Source organism: Galeopterus variegatus, unplaced genomic scaffold (assembly GCF_000696425.1).
Source record: "Galeopterus variegatus unplaced genomic scaffold, G_variegatus-3.0.2 Scaffold3427, whole genome shotgun sequence".
Taxonomy (NCBI): Eukaryota; Metazoa; Chordata; class Mammalia; order Dermoptera; family Cynocephalidae; genus Galeopterus; species Galeopterus variegatus.
In genome coordinates this window covers 10,898-26,785 of record NW_007729538.1, presented here as the reverse complement: position 1 = coordinate 26,785, position 15,888 = coordinate 10,898, and the positions used below count along the sequence as shown (strand labels likewise).

At 33.3% G+C, this 15,888-nt stretch overlaps 1 protein-coding gene across 1 annotated transcript in view; it reads right to left on the bottom strand.

The window, feature by feature from the left end:
- The window catches only part of LOC103600719 (protein eyes shut homolog), an 80,719-nt gene extending 65,165 nt beyond the window's left edge, over positions 1–15,554 (bottom strand). Inside the window, exons 1-3 of the mRNA XM_008585045.1 lie at positions 15,461–15,554; positions 13,847–14,040; positions 11,120–11,247 (exon numbers count right to left, since the gene is read on the bottom strand). Coding sequence (XP_008583267.1) covers positions 11,120–11,247; positions 13,847–14,040; positions 15,461–15,554 — 416 coding nt within the window. The remainder of the gene's footprint in view (positions 1–11,119; positions 11,248–13,846; positions 14,041–15,460) is intronic.
- Between the last annotated feature and the right edge of the window lie 334 nt (positions 15,555–15,888).

The following is a 15,888-nucleotide window of genomic DNA, read 5'->3' as shown; positions in this document are numbered from 1 at the left end:
TTGCTTCCTTCCTTCCTTCCTTCCTTCCTTCCTTCCTTCCTTTCGCTCCCACTTATGAGTGAGGACATGCAGTATTTCTCTCTCTGTGCCTGGCTTATTTCACTTAACATAATTTTCTCTAAGTTCATCCATATGGCAGAATTACATTTGGCAGAATTTCATTCTTTTTATTGGCAGAGTAGTATTCTATTGTGTATATATACCAAATTTTCCTTATCTGGTCATCAGACAATGGACATTTAGGTTGGTTCCAACTCTTGGCTATTGCAAATATAGCTGTGATAAAAATGGGACTGCAGGTATACCTTTGACATGATGATTTCCATTCCTTTGGGTATATACCCAGCAGTGGAATTGCTGGACTATATGGTAGTTCTATCTGTAGTTGTCTGAGGAACCTCCATACTGTTTTCCACAATGGCTGCACCAATTTACAATCCCACCAACAGTGTGTGAAGAGGGTTACTCTCTCTCTACATCCTCTCCAGTATTTGTTATTCTCTGTCTTTTTCATAATAACCAGTCTAACTGGTGTGAGATATATCTCAGTGCAGTTTTGACTTGCATTTTCCTGATGCTTAGTGAGGTTAAATATTTTTTCATGTGTCTGTTGATCATTTGAATATCTTCCTTTGAGAAATGCCTATTTAGCTCCTTTGACCACTTGTTAATTAGGTTACTTGTTTTTTTTTTTTACTGTTAAGTTGTCTGAGTTCCTTGTGTATTCTGGATTTAATCCCTTGTTGGATTCGTAGTTTGCAAATATTTTCTCCCAGTCTGTAGGTTGTCTTTTCCCTGTTTAATTGTTTTTCTGTGCAGAAGCTTTTTGCTTAATATAATCCCATTTGTTTATTTTTACTGTTGTTGCCTGTGCTTTTGGGGTCTCATTAATAAAGTCTTTACACAGTCCTACTTCCTGAAGTGTTTCCCCTATATTTTCTTTTAGGAGTCTTTATAGTTTCAGATATTTTATTTAAATGTTTAATCCATTTTGAGTTGATTTTGATGTATCAGTTGTAATCAATTCCCAGTATTCTGTCAAACCGCTTCTTTCAGGAAAAACATTATTTCCAATTGCCAAGATCAATTCTCACTTTCTTATATCTAGACCTACTCACATATTTTGAGACACTTTGGTATTGAATTAATACTCTTAAAATATTTTATAGCATCTCTGATGATCCTCTGAATTTTTCTCATCTTAACTCACTAACTCCTACATTTCAGTCCCATATTTCAGTCCCTTATCTCCTTTAAATATAAGCATGTCCATGGTTTCACTCTGTAAACCTCTTACATCCTTATGTGGGCTCATTCTGAGGTTATTTCACTCAGTTTTCTGTTTTTAAATTCCATGTGTATGTCGCTGGCTTCCAAATGTACATATGTGTCCCCAATATTTCCTCTAAAATGGAAACATACTTGAAAAACTACTTCTGTATCTTTACTTAGCTATATTTGGTGTCTGGCCTAACATGTCCAAAACTGACTTCTTGTTTCCAGCCCCTCCTAACCATGCTTCTCTTCCTATAGATTTCCCCATTTCAACAATGTTTGGAGAAAACCACTTCAGTTTATTTTCCAACTTCTTGATTGAGCATCGATCTTAGAATTACCCTAGATTCATTTTTATCTTATGTTGCACATCCACTCATTCAGCAAAATATTGACTATATTCCAAGTCTGATACTTAATTACCATAATCACATATCACCTTGGTGTCTGTGTCAGTCATTATCCATTTCAAGTCTATATAGATATAGTATCTTCCTCACTTCTCTCCCTGTTTCTTCCCCTGTGATCATACACCAGCACCCTATTCTAAAAAAGCAGTCAAAATGACCTTCATTTTATTTTTATTTATTTATTTATTTAAATTTTATTTTATTTTGTCAATATACAATGTGGTTGATTATTGTGGCCAATTACTGAAAACTCACTCCTTCTTCCCTCTCCTGACTCCCTCCCAAAAATGTCCTTTCTGTTTGCTTGTCATGTCAACTTCAAGGAATTGTAATTGTTATGTCTTCTTCCTTCCCCCACCCTGGTTGTTTATATATTTATTTATTTTTAGCTCCCACAAATGAGTGAGAACATGTGATATTTCTCTTTCCGTGCCTGACTCGTTTCACTTAATGTAATTCTCTCTAGGTCCGTCCATGTTGTTGCAAATGGCAGTATTTCATTCTTTTTCAGAGCACAATAGTATTTCATAGTGTAGATATACCACATTTTCCATATCCACTCATCTGATGATGGACATTTGGGCTGGTTCCAACTCTTAGCTATTGTAAAGAGTGCTGCAATACACATTGGAGAACAGGTATACCTTAGACTTGATGATTTACGTTCCTCTGGGTATATTTCCAGCACTGGGATAGCTGTGTCAAATGGTAGATCTATCTGCAATTGTTTGAGGAAGCTCCATACCATTTTCCATAGAGCCTGCACCATTTTGCAGTCCCACCAACAATGCATGAGAGTTCCTTTTTCTCTGCAACCTCGCCAGCATTTATCATTCACAGTCTTTTGGATATTAGCCATCCTAACTGGTGTGAGATGGTACCTCAGTGTGGATTTGATTTGCATTTCCTGAGTGCTGAGTGATGTTGAGCATTTTTTTCATATGTCTGTTGGCCATTTGTATATCTTCCTTTGAGAAATGCCTATTTAGCTCCTTTGCGCATTTTTTATTGGGTTACATTTTTGTTGTTGTTGTAAAGTTGTTTCAGTTCTTGTATATTCTGGATATTAATCCTTTGTCAGATGTATATATGGCAAATATTTTCTCCCACTCTGTTGGTGGTCTTTTAACTCTGTTAATTGTTTCTTTTGCTGTGCAGAATCTTGTTAGATTAATATAATCCCATCTGTTCATTTTTCTTTGGTTGCCCATGCTTTTGGGGTCGTATTCATGAAGTCTGTGTCCAGTCCTACTTCCTGAAGTGTTTCTCCTATGTATTGTTTAAGAATTTTTATTGTTTCAGGGTGTATATTTAATTCTTTAATCCATTTTGAGTTGATTTTAGTATATGGTGAGAGGTATGGGTCTAGTTTCATTTTCCTGCATATTGATATCCAGTTATCTCAGCACCATTTGCTGAAGAGGCAGTCTCTTCCCCAGTGTGTAGGCTCGGTGCCTTTGTCAAAGATCAGATGGCTGTTGGTGTCTGGGTTGATTTCTGGATTCTCTATTTAATTCCATTGATCAGTGTGTCTGTTTTTATGCCAGTACCATGCTATCGTGGTTATTATAGCTTGGTACTATAGTTCAAAGTCAGGTAATGTTATGCCTCCAGCTTTATTTATTTTGGTCAGAATTGCATTGGCTATGTGTGGTCTTTTGTTATTCCATATAAATGTCTGGATAGATTTTTACATTTCTGAGAAAAATATAATTGGAATTTTGATGGGGATTGCATTGAATTTGTATATCACTTTGGATAGTATGGACATTTTCACAATGGTGATTCTTCCAATCCAAGAGCATGGGATATCTTCCCACCTTCTTGTATCCTCTTTAATTTCTCTCAGCAGTGGTTTGTAGTTCTCATTATAGAGATTTTTCACATCCCTGGTTATCTCAATTCCTAAGTATTTTATTATTTTCTGATTTTTGTGTGTTGATTTTGTATCTTGCTACTTTACTAAAAACATTTATCAACTCCAAGAGTTTTTCTCTAGAGGCTTTAGGCTGTTCGATATATAGGATCATGTCATCTGCAAAGAGGGACAGTTTGACTTCATCTTTTCCAATCTGGATGCCCTTTTTTTTCCTTCTGTTTTCTGATTGCTCACGCTAGTACTTCCAACACTGTGTTGAATAGGAGTGGTGAGAGTCAGCATCCTTGTCGAGTTCCTGTTCTTAAACGAAAAGCTTTCAGCTTTTCCCAATTCAGGATGATATTGGCAGTGGGTTTATCATATATGACTTTAATTATGTTGAGATATTTTCCATCTATACCTAACTTATAGAGGGTCTTTGTCATGAATGAATGTTGAATTTTGTCAAATGCTTTTTCAGCATCTATAGAGATAATCATATGGTCCCTGTGTTTGATTTTATTGATATGGTGTATCACATTTATTGATTTGTGTATGTTGAACCAAACTTGTATCCCTGGGATGAATCCCACTTGATCATGATGTATAATTTTGCATATGTGTTGTTAGTATTCTGTTAGCTAGTATTTTATTGAAGATTTTTTCATCTATATTCAACAAGGATATTGGCCTGTAGTTTTCTTTTTTAGTTGTATTTTACCTGGTTTTGGTATCAGAGTGATGTTTGCTTCACAGAATGAATTTGGGAGAATTGACTCTGTTTCAATCTTTTGGAATAGTTTGTAGAGAATTGGTGTCAATTCCTCTTTGAATGTTTGGTAAAATTCTGCTGTGAATCCATCTGGTCATGGCCTTTTCTTTGTTGCAAGCCTTCATAACAGTTTCTATCTCCTTTATTTTTATTGGTCTGTTCAGATTTTCTACAACTTCTTGGCTAAATTTTGGTAGCTGTGTGTGTCCAGAAATTTATCCATTTCCTCCATATTGTCAAATTTGTTGGCATATAGTTGTTTATAGTACTCTCAAATGATTACTTGTATTTCAGATGTATCGCTTGTAACATCAGCTTTTCCTTTCTAATTTTTGTTATTTAGATCTTCCCTCTTTCTTTTTTTAGTTAGCCATGCTAATGGGTTGTCAATTTTATTTATCTTTTTTAAAAAACAACTTTTTGATTCATTGATCTTTTGTATTGATTTTGGGTTTCAATTTCATTACATTCTGCTCTGATCTTAATGATTTCTTTTTATCTGCTAACTTTGGGTTTGTATTGTTCTTGTTTTTCTAGTTCTTTGAGGTGTAGTATTAGGTTGTTCACGTGCCATCTTTCTATTCTTCTGAAGTAAGCATTTAATGTGATACAATTCCCCCTTAGTACTGTTTTTGCAGTATCCCACACATTTTGGTATGATGTAGCATTATTTTCATTAGTTTCAATGCATTTTCTGATTTCCTGTTTAATTTCTTCTTATACCCATATGTCATTAAGGAGAATGCTGTTTAATTTCCATTTGTTTGTATATTTCCCAGAATTTCATTTGTTATTTCTTTCTAATTTTAATCCTTTGTGATCTGAAAAAATACATGGGATAATTCAATTTTTTTTTGAATTTGTTGAGACTTGATTTGTTACCTAACATGTGATCTATCCTGGAGAATAATCCATGTGCTGATGAGAATGAATCTGAGGTTGTTGGATAGAATGTTCTGTAGATATCTGCCAAGTCCAATTGGTCTAGAATGTTGTTTAGATATTGTGTTTCTCTGCTGATTCTTTGTCTAGATGATCTGTCCAATATTGACAGCATGGTGTTCAGGTCCCTTGCTATTATGGTATTAATGACTATTTCCTTCTTTAGGTCTAATAGAGTTTGCTTTATAAATCTGGCTTCTCTTACATTGGGTTCGTACATATTTATGATTGTTATATCTTCTTGATGGATCAATCATTTTACCATTATGTAGTGACCCTCATTATCTCTTTTTATGTTTTTTAGTTTAAAGTCTATTTTATCAGATATAAGAATAGCTACTCCAGCTCGTTTTTCATTTCTGTTTGCATGGTCAATCTTTTTCCATCCTTTCACTCTTAGTCTATGTGAGTCTTTATGGGTGAGGTGGGTCTCTTGAAGGGGCAGCATATAGTTGGGTCCTCCTTTTTAATCCAGTCAGCCAGTCTTTGTCTTTTGATTGGGGTATTTAAAACTTTTACATTGAGAGTTTTTATTGAAAATTGTTTATTTAATCCTAGCACTTTATTGATTTTTGTTTGGATGTCTTAATTATCTTTTGTTCCTTTCTGTTTGATTTACTGTTTGTTTTCTGTATTTGCCTGTGGCATGGTTTGTAGATAACCTGTATTTTTTGTTTTCTCTTCATTGTTGCCATTTTTATTTTACTAGTGGCTTTTGATTTTTCTTGTTTTTTTGTGACAGTGGTAGTTGTTTTTCAGGTACCAAACCCAGTACTCCCTTGAGAATTTCTTGTAAGGGTGATCGTGTGGTAATGAACTCCCACAGTTTATGTTTGTCTGAGAAATAAATTATTTGCCCTTCATTTTGGAAAGATAGCCTTACGGGGTAGAGTATTCTTGGCTGGCAATCTCTGTCTTTTAGTATTTTGAATATATCATCCTATTCCTTTCTGTCTTTTAGGGTTTGCGATAAAAAGTCTGATGTTAGTCTGATTGGGGCTCCCTTATCAGTGATTTGATGATTCTCTTTTGCAGCTTTTAAAATTCTCTCTTTGTCTTTGAGTTTTGCCAATTTGACTATAGCATGTCTTGGAGAAGACCTTTTTGGGATGAATACATTTGGGGATCTTTGAGCTTCCTGAATCTGGGAAGTTTTCTGCTACTATTTTGTTGAATATGTTTTGAATCCAATTTCCTTTTTCTTCCCCTTCTGGAATACCCATGACTCAGATATTTGAGTGCTTAAGGTTGTCTGATATCTCTCTTAGATTTTCTTCAATGTTTTTAATTCTTTCTTTCTTTCTTTCTTTCTTTCTTTCTTTCTTTCTTTCTTTCTTTCTTTTTTTTTTTTTCTTGGTCTGCTTGTGTTATTTCAAACAGCCCATCTTTAAGGTCAGAAGTTCTCTCTTCTGCTTCTGCAAGCTTGCTGGTTAAACTCTCTGTTGAGGTTTTTATTTTGTTGAATGAATTTTTCAGCTCAGCAAGCTCTGCTACATTCTTTTTTAGGGCATTGATTTCCTTGTACATTTCTTCTTTCAAGTCCTGTGTATCTTTCCTCATTTCATCATGTTGTCTAGCTGAATTTTCTTGTATCTCATTTAGTTTCCTAAAAGTCATCACTCGAAATTCCTTGTCAGACATTTAAGGGCTTCTTGTTCTACAGGATCTAGAGCTTGAGATTTATTACCCTTTGTTGGGTACTGTACAGTCTCCTCCAGATGTTTTCTCCTTATTCATCTCCATCCTGTACTGTATTTCAGGATTCTGACCAGTGGCTTTGACTGGGCCCTGCGAATCTGCTATACCAGCAGAAGGCCAGAAGGTGAGAGAAGTGTAGGAGTGGGCATTTATTCCCTCCACTGCCTCACTTCCAGGCTGTAGGTTGACAGTAGTTGTGTTCATCTACATGAGTTTATAATTTATGTTAGAATGTTTTATACCAAAGCTATAGTTCTCCTTTTGGTTTCTATTAACTGCACTTTTAGCTTATTCCTGCAACATAGGAAATGGAAATAGCTCCATGCTGTTTCTAAACCAAGAATAATCAATCATCCAATATTGTTTCTCCTTGACTCTTCCCATACTCATTATTCTTTTCCTTCAACTATTTTAAATTATTCTGTTTGAGAAAACGATCTCCTTCCTGGCAAATCTGAACTGATTCTCTTTGAGTATTCAGAGAAACTCTTCAAGTATTCTTTTAAATCATTTGTTTCATTATCAGCAATTATTTTTAGATTACCAATTCCATTTTATTTTCAAATTATAAGCCAAAGTGTTGACACCAACAACTAAAACATCCCTGAGTAATTTCAAGGAATCACCAAAGTTGTGTTCCACCTGTCCGAGGCCTCTAAGACATCAGTTATCCCTTTTCCTTCTCCATCAGATTACACTTATTTGCAATCTGCTCCCAGTAATGCCACTCTTACTTATTGCTCATAAAAATAACATTTTCATGTCATGTCCATTTACATGTAAAGATTTCAGTTGTCTGGATAAGGTAATTGCTGATTTCTAGCCACAGATGAAAATTAATTCCTTTCTCTGTTACTTTTGGTCACTAGGTACCCAGTAAAATCTCCTACCCAGTCTGTCACTGTCTCTTTGAGGGAGGTAATTTTGCTTCAATTCCTCTTTCATTTAACTATAGAAACTTAGATCTAGGCCATATATTCAGACAGGAAAACTGATACCATGGTTATCATTCTGTTATTCTTTCTTCATTTGACTCCTTCTTCAACATGGCACATTTTCTCAGATTCAGAAAAGCATGTCAGAGTGAACAAGATTGAAGCCATGTTGGGACTTCAAATATCTGGGCTATAGAAAATTTTAAAAGACACAGTTGTTTTTCCTCCTTTCTTTCTTCCCATCCCTTAACCTCCTTATCTTGCTTGCTAAGTAGAAAATACCTTGCAAAACTAACATTTTTTCTTTGAGTCTTGCAGAGTTCTGAGAACAGATGTCTGGAGGCTGACCATAACTTCCAGCAAGGAATCATAATCAGCTGCAAGATAACAGCCAGCTAGAGCTCTGCAAAGACCATGCAAAGAAGCTGACTCCTACTAAATTTTCCCACATTCCATTCTCTCAAACTCTTTCTTAAAAATTCCTTGGTAAATCTGAACCTTTGAATGGGTTAGCCTAACATATCTTCAGGTTAACAGTGTTCCTGAATAAAGCTGTCTTTCCTTTTCACCATTTGACTTTCAAGCCTTTTGTTTCTGTTTTTATTTTTATTTATTTTATTTTTTATTTGTTTTTGAGGGCGGCCAAACTTGGGTTCAGAAACAAGAAAAGTGAAAGCTTGGGGGGAGGTGGGTAGGTAACCTAGGTGAAAAGATACAAGAAAATTTTTGCATTGATGCTGTCTGAGCTCAGTTCATCCTGACCTGTAATTCTCAAAGTGTGGTCTTCAGGTCAGCATCATCAGCGTCACTTGAGAATTTGTTACAAGTATACATTTTCAGTCCTCATTCCAGAATTGTTGAATTGGAAGCACTAGACACAAGGAACAACTATGTTGATTCAATTATGTGTGATTTAACCAGCCCTTCAAAAAGTTCTAATTCAGTTCAAGTTTTAGAATCATTGATGTAGAGAAACATCCTTTTAAAGTTAGCAACACACAAAGACATTCTTAATTTAAAAGCTTTCAAGTTAAGGAGTTTTTATTTTCCTTATTATTTTTAACAATTCTCTTCATCTTCTATGAGGAAAAAAATAGGTTTTGAGAATAATTTTCTGTCATCATCTTAACTTCATATATTTTAAAATTTATATTATATCTTTGTTACTTCAGCTGAGTCCGAGTTAGCAATCTTTTAGACTGTCAGTGGTGAATTTGAGGAAAGAGGGTTGAGTTGGGAATTCTGCATCTGTATTTCAAATTTTTATCACTCATTGATTTCTGAGGTTTTGATTTTCACTTATCATTCAAAATATATCTTATTTTTGCCTTGATGAAGCAGTTTTGTTTTCATCTTCCTGTCACGTTTCTTATATTTTACCCTCTATTAATCAGGAGTCTAATTTAACCAAAAGAGAGAACAACATTTTTAGTTGGGTTTGAGATGACCACACGTATTTCAAATTCTTAAAGAATGTGGACAATCTTAAAACACATGTAGTGGCTCAAATCAATTTCAAAGTTTACTTTAAAGTTGTTACAACTAACTACCTATTTAGCGCATTTCATTATTCCTAGGAAAACCTTACTTAAATTCTAACTGAAACATACTACCAGAACATTCTACCTCAAACTCCATTATTTTAAAATTGAATAAACTGAGGGATGGTATTTAGTTATTTAGTTTTTCTCTAGATGATTAATTAAAAAAAAAAAACCTTCTAGACAATCAGAATAATGTTAATAATAATGCCTAATAGAAGCTTCATATTTAGTGAAAAATAAATATAAAAATAAATACTTGGATCGGCCCCGTGGCTCACTCAGGTGAGTGTGGTGCTTGGTAGCACCAAGGCCACGGGTTCGGATCCTATATAGAGATGGCCGGTGCGATAAATACTTGGATCGGCCCCGTGGCTCACTCAGGTGAGTGTGGTGCTTGGTAGCACCAAGGTCATGGGTTCGGATTCTATATAGAGATGGTCGGTGCACTCACTGGCTGAGTGTGGTGTGGACGCCGAGCCAAGGGTTATGATCCCCTCACCAGTCAGAAAATAAATAAGTAAATAAATAATTTTTTAAAAATAAAAATGAATACTTACGGGTGAGTATATATTTAGTCATATCTACATAATGGTATCCATAGTTTTCAAAGTTGATCACTTTTCTAAATAGATTCACAAATGTGTTAGCACTACAAGGCACAGAACTAATAACTGTAAATTACAAAGTCAATATTTTTAAAAGAATAACAATTGGGTTTATTAATATGATTGAATCCCTGTACAAATTTGACTGTGTGGTTTAGATTTTCCAGGATCTTGATATAATAATGAGGATTCTCTTTATTTTCTTTTGAAAAGTCATATTTCAAAAGCTTAATATGTTTTTAAAACTTTGAATTTGAATTCCTACAAAATTGATGAAAATACTGTTCATTGTACATATGTGATATATATACATATTCATTGTTTCTTTTTGGTGTGTTTTAAGGCTATCCTGTACCCCAGCTTTTTTTTTTTTGGCTTTATGAATATCCTAAAATTTTGAGGCTCTATATTGCTCTTCAGTAGTGCCCAACAGAACTTACTTTAAGAAGTATATAAAAGCCAAGCATGTGTATATAAAAGTCAAGAGTACAAATTGTATTTCTTAATGGTGTGAGAAAATATCTATAAAGCTATTTAAAATGAACCGAAATTATGTGCCCAGATTTCTGGATCACTTTTGTCATTTACAAAAGAGTAAATTTTAGCAAATTCCTAATAAAAGAAAGCACTATTTTCTAAAATTCTATGTAAAGACCCTACCTAAAAACTATGAACTGAGATCTATGAGTTCTAAGAAGAGATGGTTATTGTATCCTTTCAAAATATTTTACTATCATATGTGTATGAGTATAATAGAAATAATACTAGGACTTACCTTTCTTCTTTCTTTCTAGAACTTCAATTATTCTGATATCTTTAAACCTCCATTATAAAATGAAATATTTATTTATAATTGTACAGTAAAATTATATATGAAAATTTCTCAATTATTTATCTAAAAGGAATACAACAACAAATAACCCAAATTACACACACACACAATTATACTTGAACTTGAATTAGAATATAATATGCCATTAAATGAAGGTTAAACTTCAAAATATTATTTTATTTTTGTCCTCATGACTTTAAAATCTGTGCATTTTATGTTAAAAAATAAACTTGGGGAATTAATCATACCTGCAATGATAATCTTTCTCACATTTCATACACATGGCAATATTCTTCCAAGGAAATGACTCATATGATGTTTGAATTTTCTTACAAAACTTGCCAGTAAATATTGTTGAACAGTTGCACGTCACATTCTAGGAAAGATTACAAATTATTTTCACAAAGATTTTTGGATATTTAAAGATAATGGAAAGGTTTTTTAACCTGGAGAGGAGTGGAAATTATTTTCATAAACATGTAATAGAAGTCACATTCTAGGAAAGATTACAAATTATTTTCACAAAGATTTTTGGATATTTAAAGATAATAGAAAGGTTTTTTAACCTGGAGAGGAGTGGAAATTATTTTCATAAACATGTAATAGAAGTTCTCTGCACAGCAATGTGGAAGATTCTATCTTCAAAAATGTCACAACAGTATCTCCCATCTTACACATTTTCCTATTATGTGAAATCAACACTCCCCTAATACAGAGTTGCAGATTATATCCCTTCTCTTTGAAATGCAAGCAAGCTTGTGACTGTGGAGATAATGATGCCATGTGACTTCCAATGTTAGTGTCACAAGGCTGTATAACATCTAATTATCTTTGGTCATTTGCTCTTGGAACCCAGCCACCATTCTCTGAAACATAGAGAAGTCATGTTTAGGATTATAGTTGGGAGCCCAGCTGACAGCTAACATTAACCACCAAACATGTGAATAAAATATACTTCATCCCCAGATACTTTCTGACTGAAACTTTTTAAGACACCACCTCCTAAGATAGTCAACTCACAGAGCCATAAGAGACAATAAAATAATTGTTTTAAGCCACCAAGTATTGGGGTGATCATACATAGAAAACAGAAGATTGAAACAAGCAATAAGTCCATGAGCTATGGGTAGGTGAAAACAAACATGAAATTAGACTTACAAGTTAATTTCACCTGCAATCTGAACAGACACTAATGATATTTCTTTCTCTTCTTATCCTACCTAATTCTTCCTCTCTTTTTCCTTCATTATTATTATCACCATCATCATCATTTCATCATTTTTATTCTAAAAACACTGTGTATTAAGTGATTCCAACGTGAAAAAGCCCGTGTACTTAAAATGGATGATTTTGTTGCTTCCTCATGAAACTCAGTCAAATATCTAAGACAAAACTAAAGATGAAACAGGTACGGAGCTGGCCTAAGGTCATACGTGGTGATAGTGGAAATGACAAAAGGAAATTCCAAATTATTCATCTACAAAATTGGTCATTCAAACTTAATAATTAATAACACAGAAATAAGTAAAATAGTGTTAAAGTACTTTTATGAATTAATAGTTAAATGTATATCCATGAAAGATCACTTCTCATATTAAGATACTCATAAGTTATAAAGGTAGACAGTTTGTATAGTTGTTTAATATTCTCAGCTTTAGAAACAAATTTTTTTAAGTGATCTTATTAATAATTCTTGAAAAACTATTGTATTTTTCTATTTATAGGGCAATTTTCTATTTATGTAACAAATTATTGCAAAATTAGTGGCTTAAAGCAACAAAAATTTATTATCTTAGAGTTCCAGAGGCCATAAATCTGAAAAGAGTTTCAGTGGCCTAAAATTGAGATGCCAGCTGTATTTCTTCTGGAGGCTCAAGGGGAGAAAGTCTGACAGTGCTTCCTTGATGCTTCCAGACTCTAGACGCTGCCTTCATCCTTGGTTTATGGTCCCTTCCCTCATCTTCAAAAGCAGCATCACAGCATCATCAAACCTCTCACTGACTCTGGCTCTTCTGCCTCCCTCTTCCATGTTAAAGGACCCTGGTGATTAAATTGGGCATATACAGATAATCCAGGAAAACTTCAGTAATTGCCAGCCTTGATTCCATCTACAATCTTAATTTCCTCTAGCTGTGTAACAATGTATGCACACATTCCCAGAATTAGGGCATGGACATCTTTATTTCAGGGGAGGACTGCTTAGTCTGCTTAAAGCTACTATAATTGCCTTGATTGTTAGAAGCATGTTTATTGCACTTTCTGCTATTAACTCCTAGTGTCAAGGGCTACTATATTGTAGATTAATAGCAAATCCTTGGGTGTTGAAGAAGAAATTCATGTGAATTAAAAAATAATCTATAATAGGCTTTAACCTGGATATTACATATTCTGTATAATTAAATTAAGTTTTCCCAGCAATAGTTAACCAAATGTCTTAATAAAATTGACACTTCTCCAGGAAAAAATAAATAAATAAATAAAAGAGTTAGAAATGAAAAAGTTTTATGGGGTTGAGAAAATAAAATAAACTCAAAGTTATTTAAAGAGTTAGGGACAAATATAAATCTTAGTAAAATGAAAAGATAGTGACTTGTGGAAATGGTTAAATTATTTTCTAGTCTTATTTATTTAAATGTTAAATTAAAAAGTTAAAAAGTAATAATATTAAATAATTAAAAGAATAAGAAAAAATTAAGAAACAGTAAATAAAAATGAAAAGTGTACAAAGTTATGTTGTTCCCGTAAGAGAATACTGGTGGTAGAGCCAAAAATAAAATTGAACATTGTTTTTAAAGTCAGAGTTTCTAAATAGATGGGGCGGGGGGAGGGAGGCAAGTAAAGTAACTTATCCGATTTTCATGAGATTGAAGATTATAATACCTTAATAAGAACTTTAATTATTTATACTTCTTAAATTGTTTTGTAAAAGTAAAAAATATTTTTAAAAGACTTACTAGTATGTTAGATCGACTTACATTTGTTATGTTGATGCTGTCAGAGCCATTCTGACAAAGTATTGGTAAACACTCAATGGCATCAGTTTCACAATTTTGACAGAGAAATCCTTCTAGGCATTCACAAATGTAAGCAGAGCTGTTATTTTGGCAAATTTGCCTTTTCCAACAAGACTGAGAAATGCAGGGTTTCGTTGGCTCTTCACAGAACGAATCTTAAAAAATCACACAAAAGAGAAAGAGAGAAAGAAAAATAGAAGGACAGAAGAAAGGAAAAAAATATGAACATTAATATGTAGGAAAACTCATAAAACATCTCTGGAGCTCATGGAATATTTTTCTTTAACAGGTTTATTGCAGAATAATTTACATATAAAATAACCCAGCCATTGCAAATCTACATAATTCAGTAACCTTTGAAAATGTGTAGATCTATTCAAGTACCACCACAGTCCAGTTTTAGCACATTTCTATTACCCAGAGAAGAGTTCTTTTGTAGTCAGTGTTTGTTCCCAATCCCACTCTCAGGCAACCATTAATCTGTCTCTACACATTTGCCTTTTCTGGTCTTTTCATATGAATGGAATGGGACATATGTGGTCTTTTGTGACTGCCTTTTTTTTTTTTTTTTGCTTAACATGTTTCTCAGGATTTTTTATGTTGTGTCATGTATCATGTATCAGTACTTGCTACTTTATATTGCTAGAGTAATTCATAATATATACAACATTTTGTTATCCATTCATCAGTTGGTTGATGTTTGGATTGGCTCGTATAAGTAAGGAATTCACACACAACTATTTGAGTGGATATATATTTTTATATCTTTTGAACAGATTCATTGATATGGAATTGCTGAGGTAAATGTATGTTTAGCTTTTTAAGAAACTGCCAAATTATTTTCCAAGGTAGCTGTGCCATTTTACTTTCCCACCAGCCATGTATGAGATTTCTTGTTTCTCCACATTACTGCCAACATTTGATATTGTCTACCTTCTTTATTATATCTACTCCAGTGGGTGTGAAATGGTTATATCACTGTGGTTTCAATTTACATTTTCCTAATAACTAATGATTTTGAGCATATTCTCATATATTTATTAGCCCTTCATATATCTTCTCAAATGAAATATTTAATCAAATCCTTTGACTATTTTTAAATTGTGTTATCTACTTTCTTATTCTTGAGTGGATTTGTTGAGTGGGTTCTTTATATATTCTGGATAAAAGTCCTTTATGATATATGTGACTGAAAATATTTTTTTCCTTGTCCTACCTTTTCTTAATCACATTCCCACTTGTTGACATTTAGATAGTAAAAGTTTTAATTTGATTAAGTCCAATTTATCATTTTTTTCTTTTATTTGATTACATTCAATCTGTCATTGTTTTCTTTTATATGTCATGCTTTTGAGGTCAATCTAAAAACTGTTTGCCTAACCCAGGCTCATAAAGATATTCTCATGTTTTATTAGAAATTACATAAATTTAACTCTTACACTTGGATCTCTTATCCATTTGGGTTAACTCTTCTATATTGTGTAGATAATGATCTAGTTATTTTATATTTTTTTGCATATGGATACACAATTGTCTCCACACATTTTTTAAGACTGTCTTTTCCTATTTAATTACCTTTTTCACTATTGTTGAAAATTGACTGACCGCAAGTGTAAAAGTTGATATCTGTCCTTTCAATTCTCCCCCTCTGATCTATATAATTTTCCATGTGCAATAACAGATGGCCTGGAAAAATAAACTTAGAGAGTAAGTTTTAAAATTGGGCAGTCATCCAACATTTTTTCTTTTTTCCTCCCCCCAAAATTTTGGCTACTGTATTGGTTCCTTGCAGTTCCATATAACTTTTTAATGAGATTGTCAATTTCTACACAAAAGCCTGCCACACTTTGAGAGGGATTTCATTGAATCAGTAAATGAACTAAAGAACTGCCATCTTAACAATATTGAATTCCAATAAAAAAATATGGAAAGTCTCTCCATTTCTTTAAATGTTATTTCATTTCTCTCAACAATGTTGTATAGTTTTTAGTTAAAGTATTGCA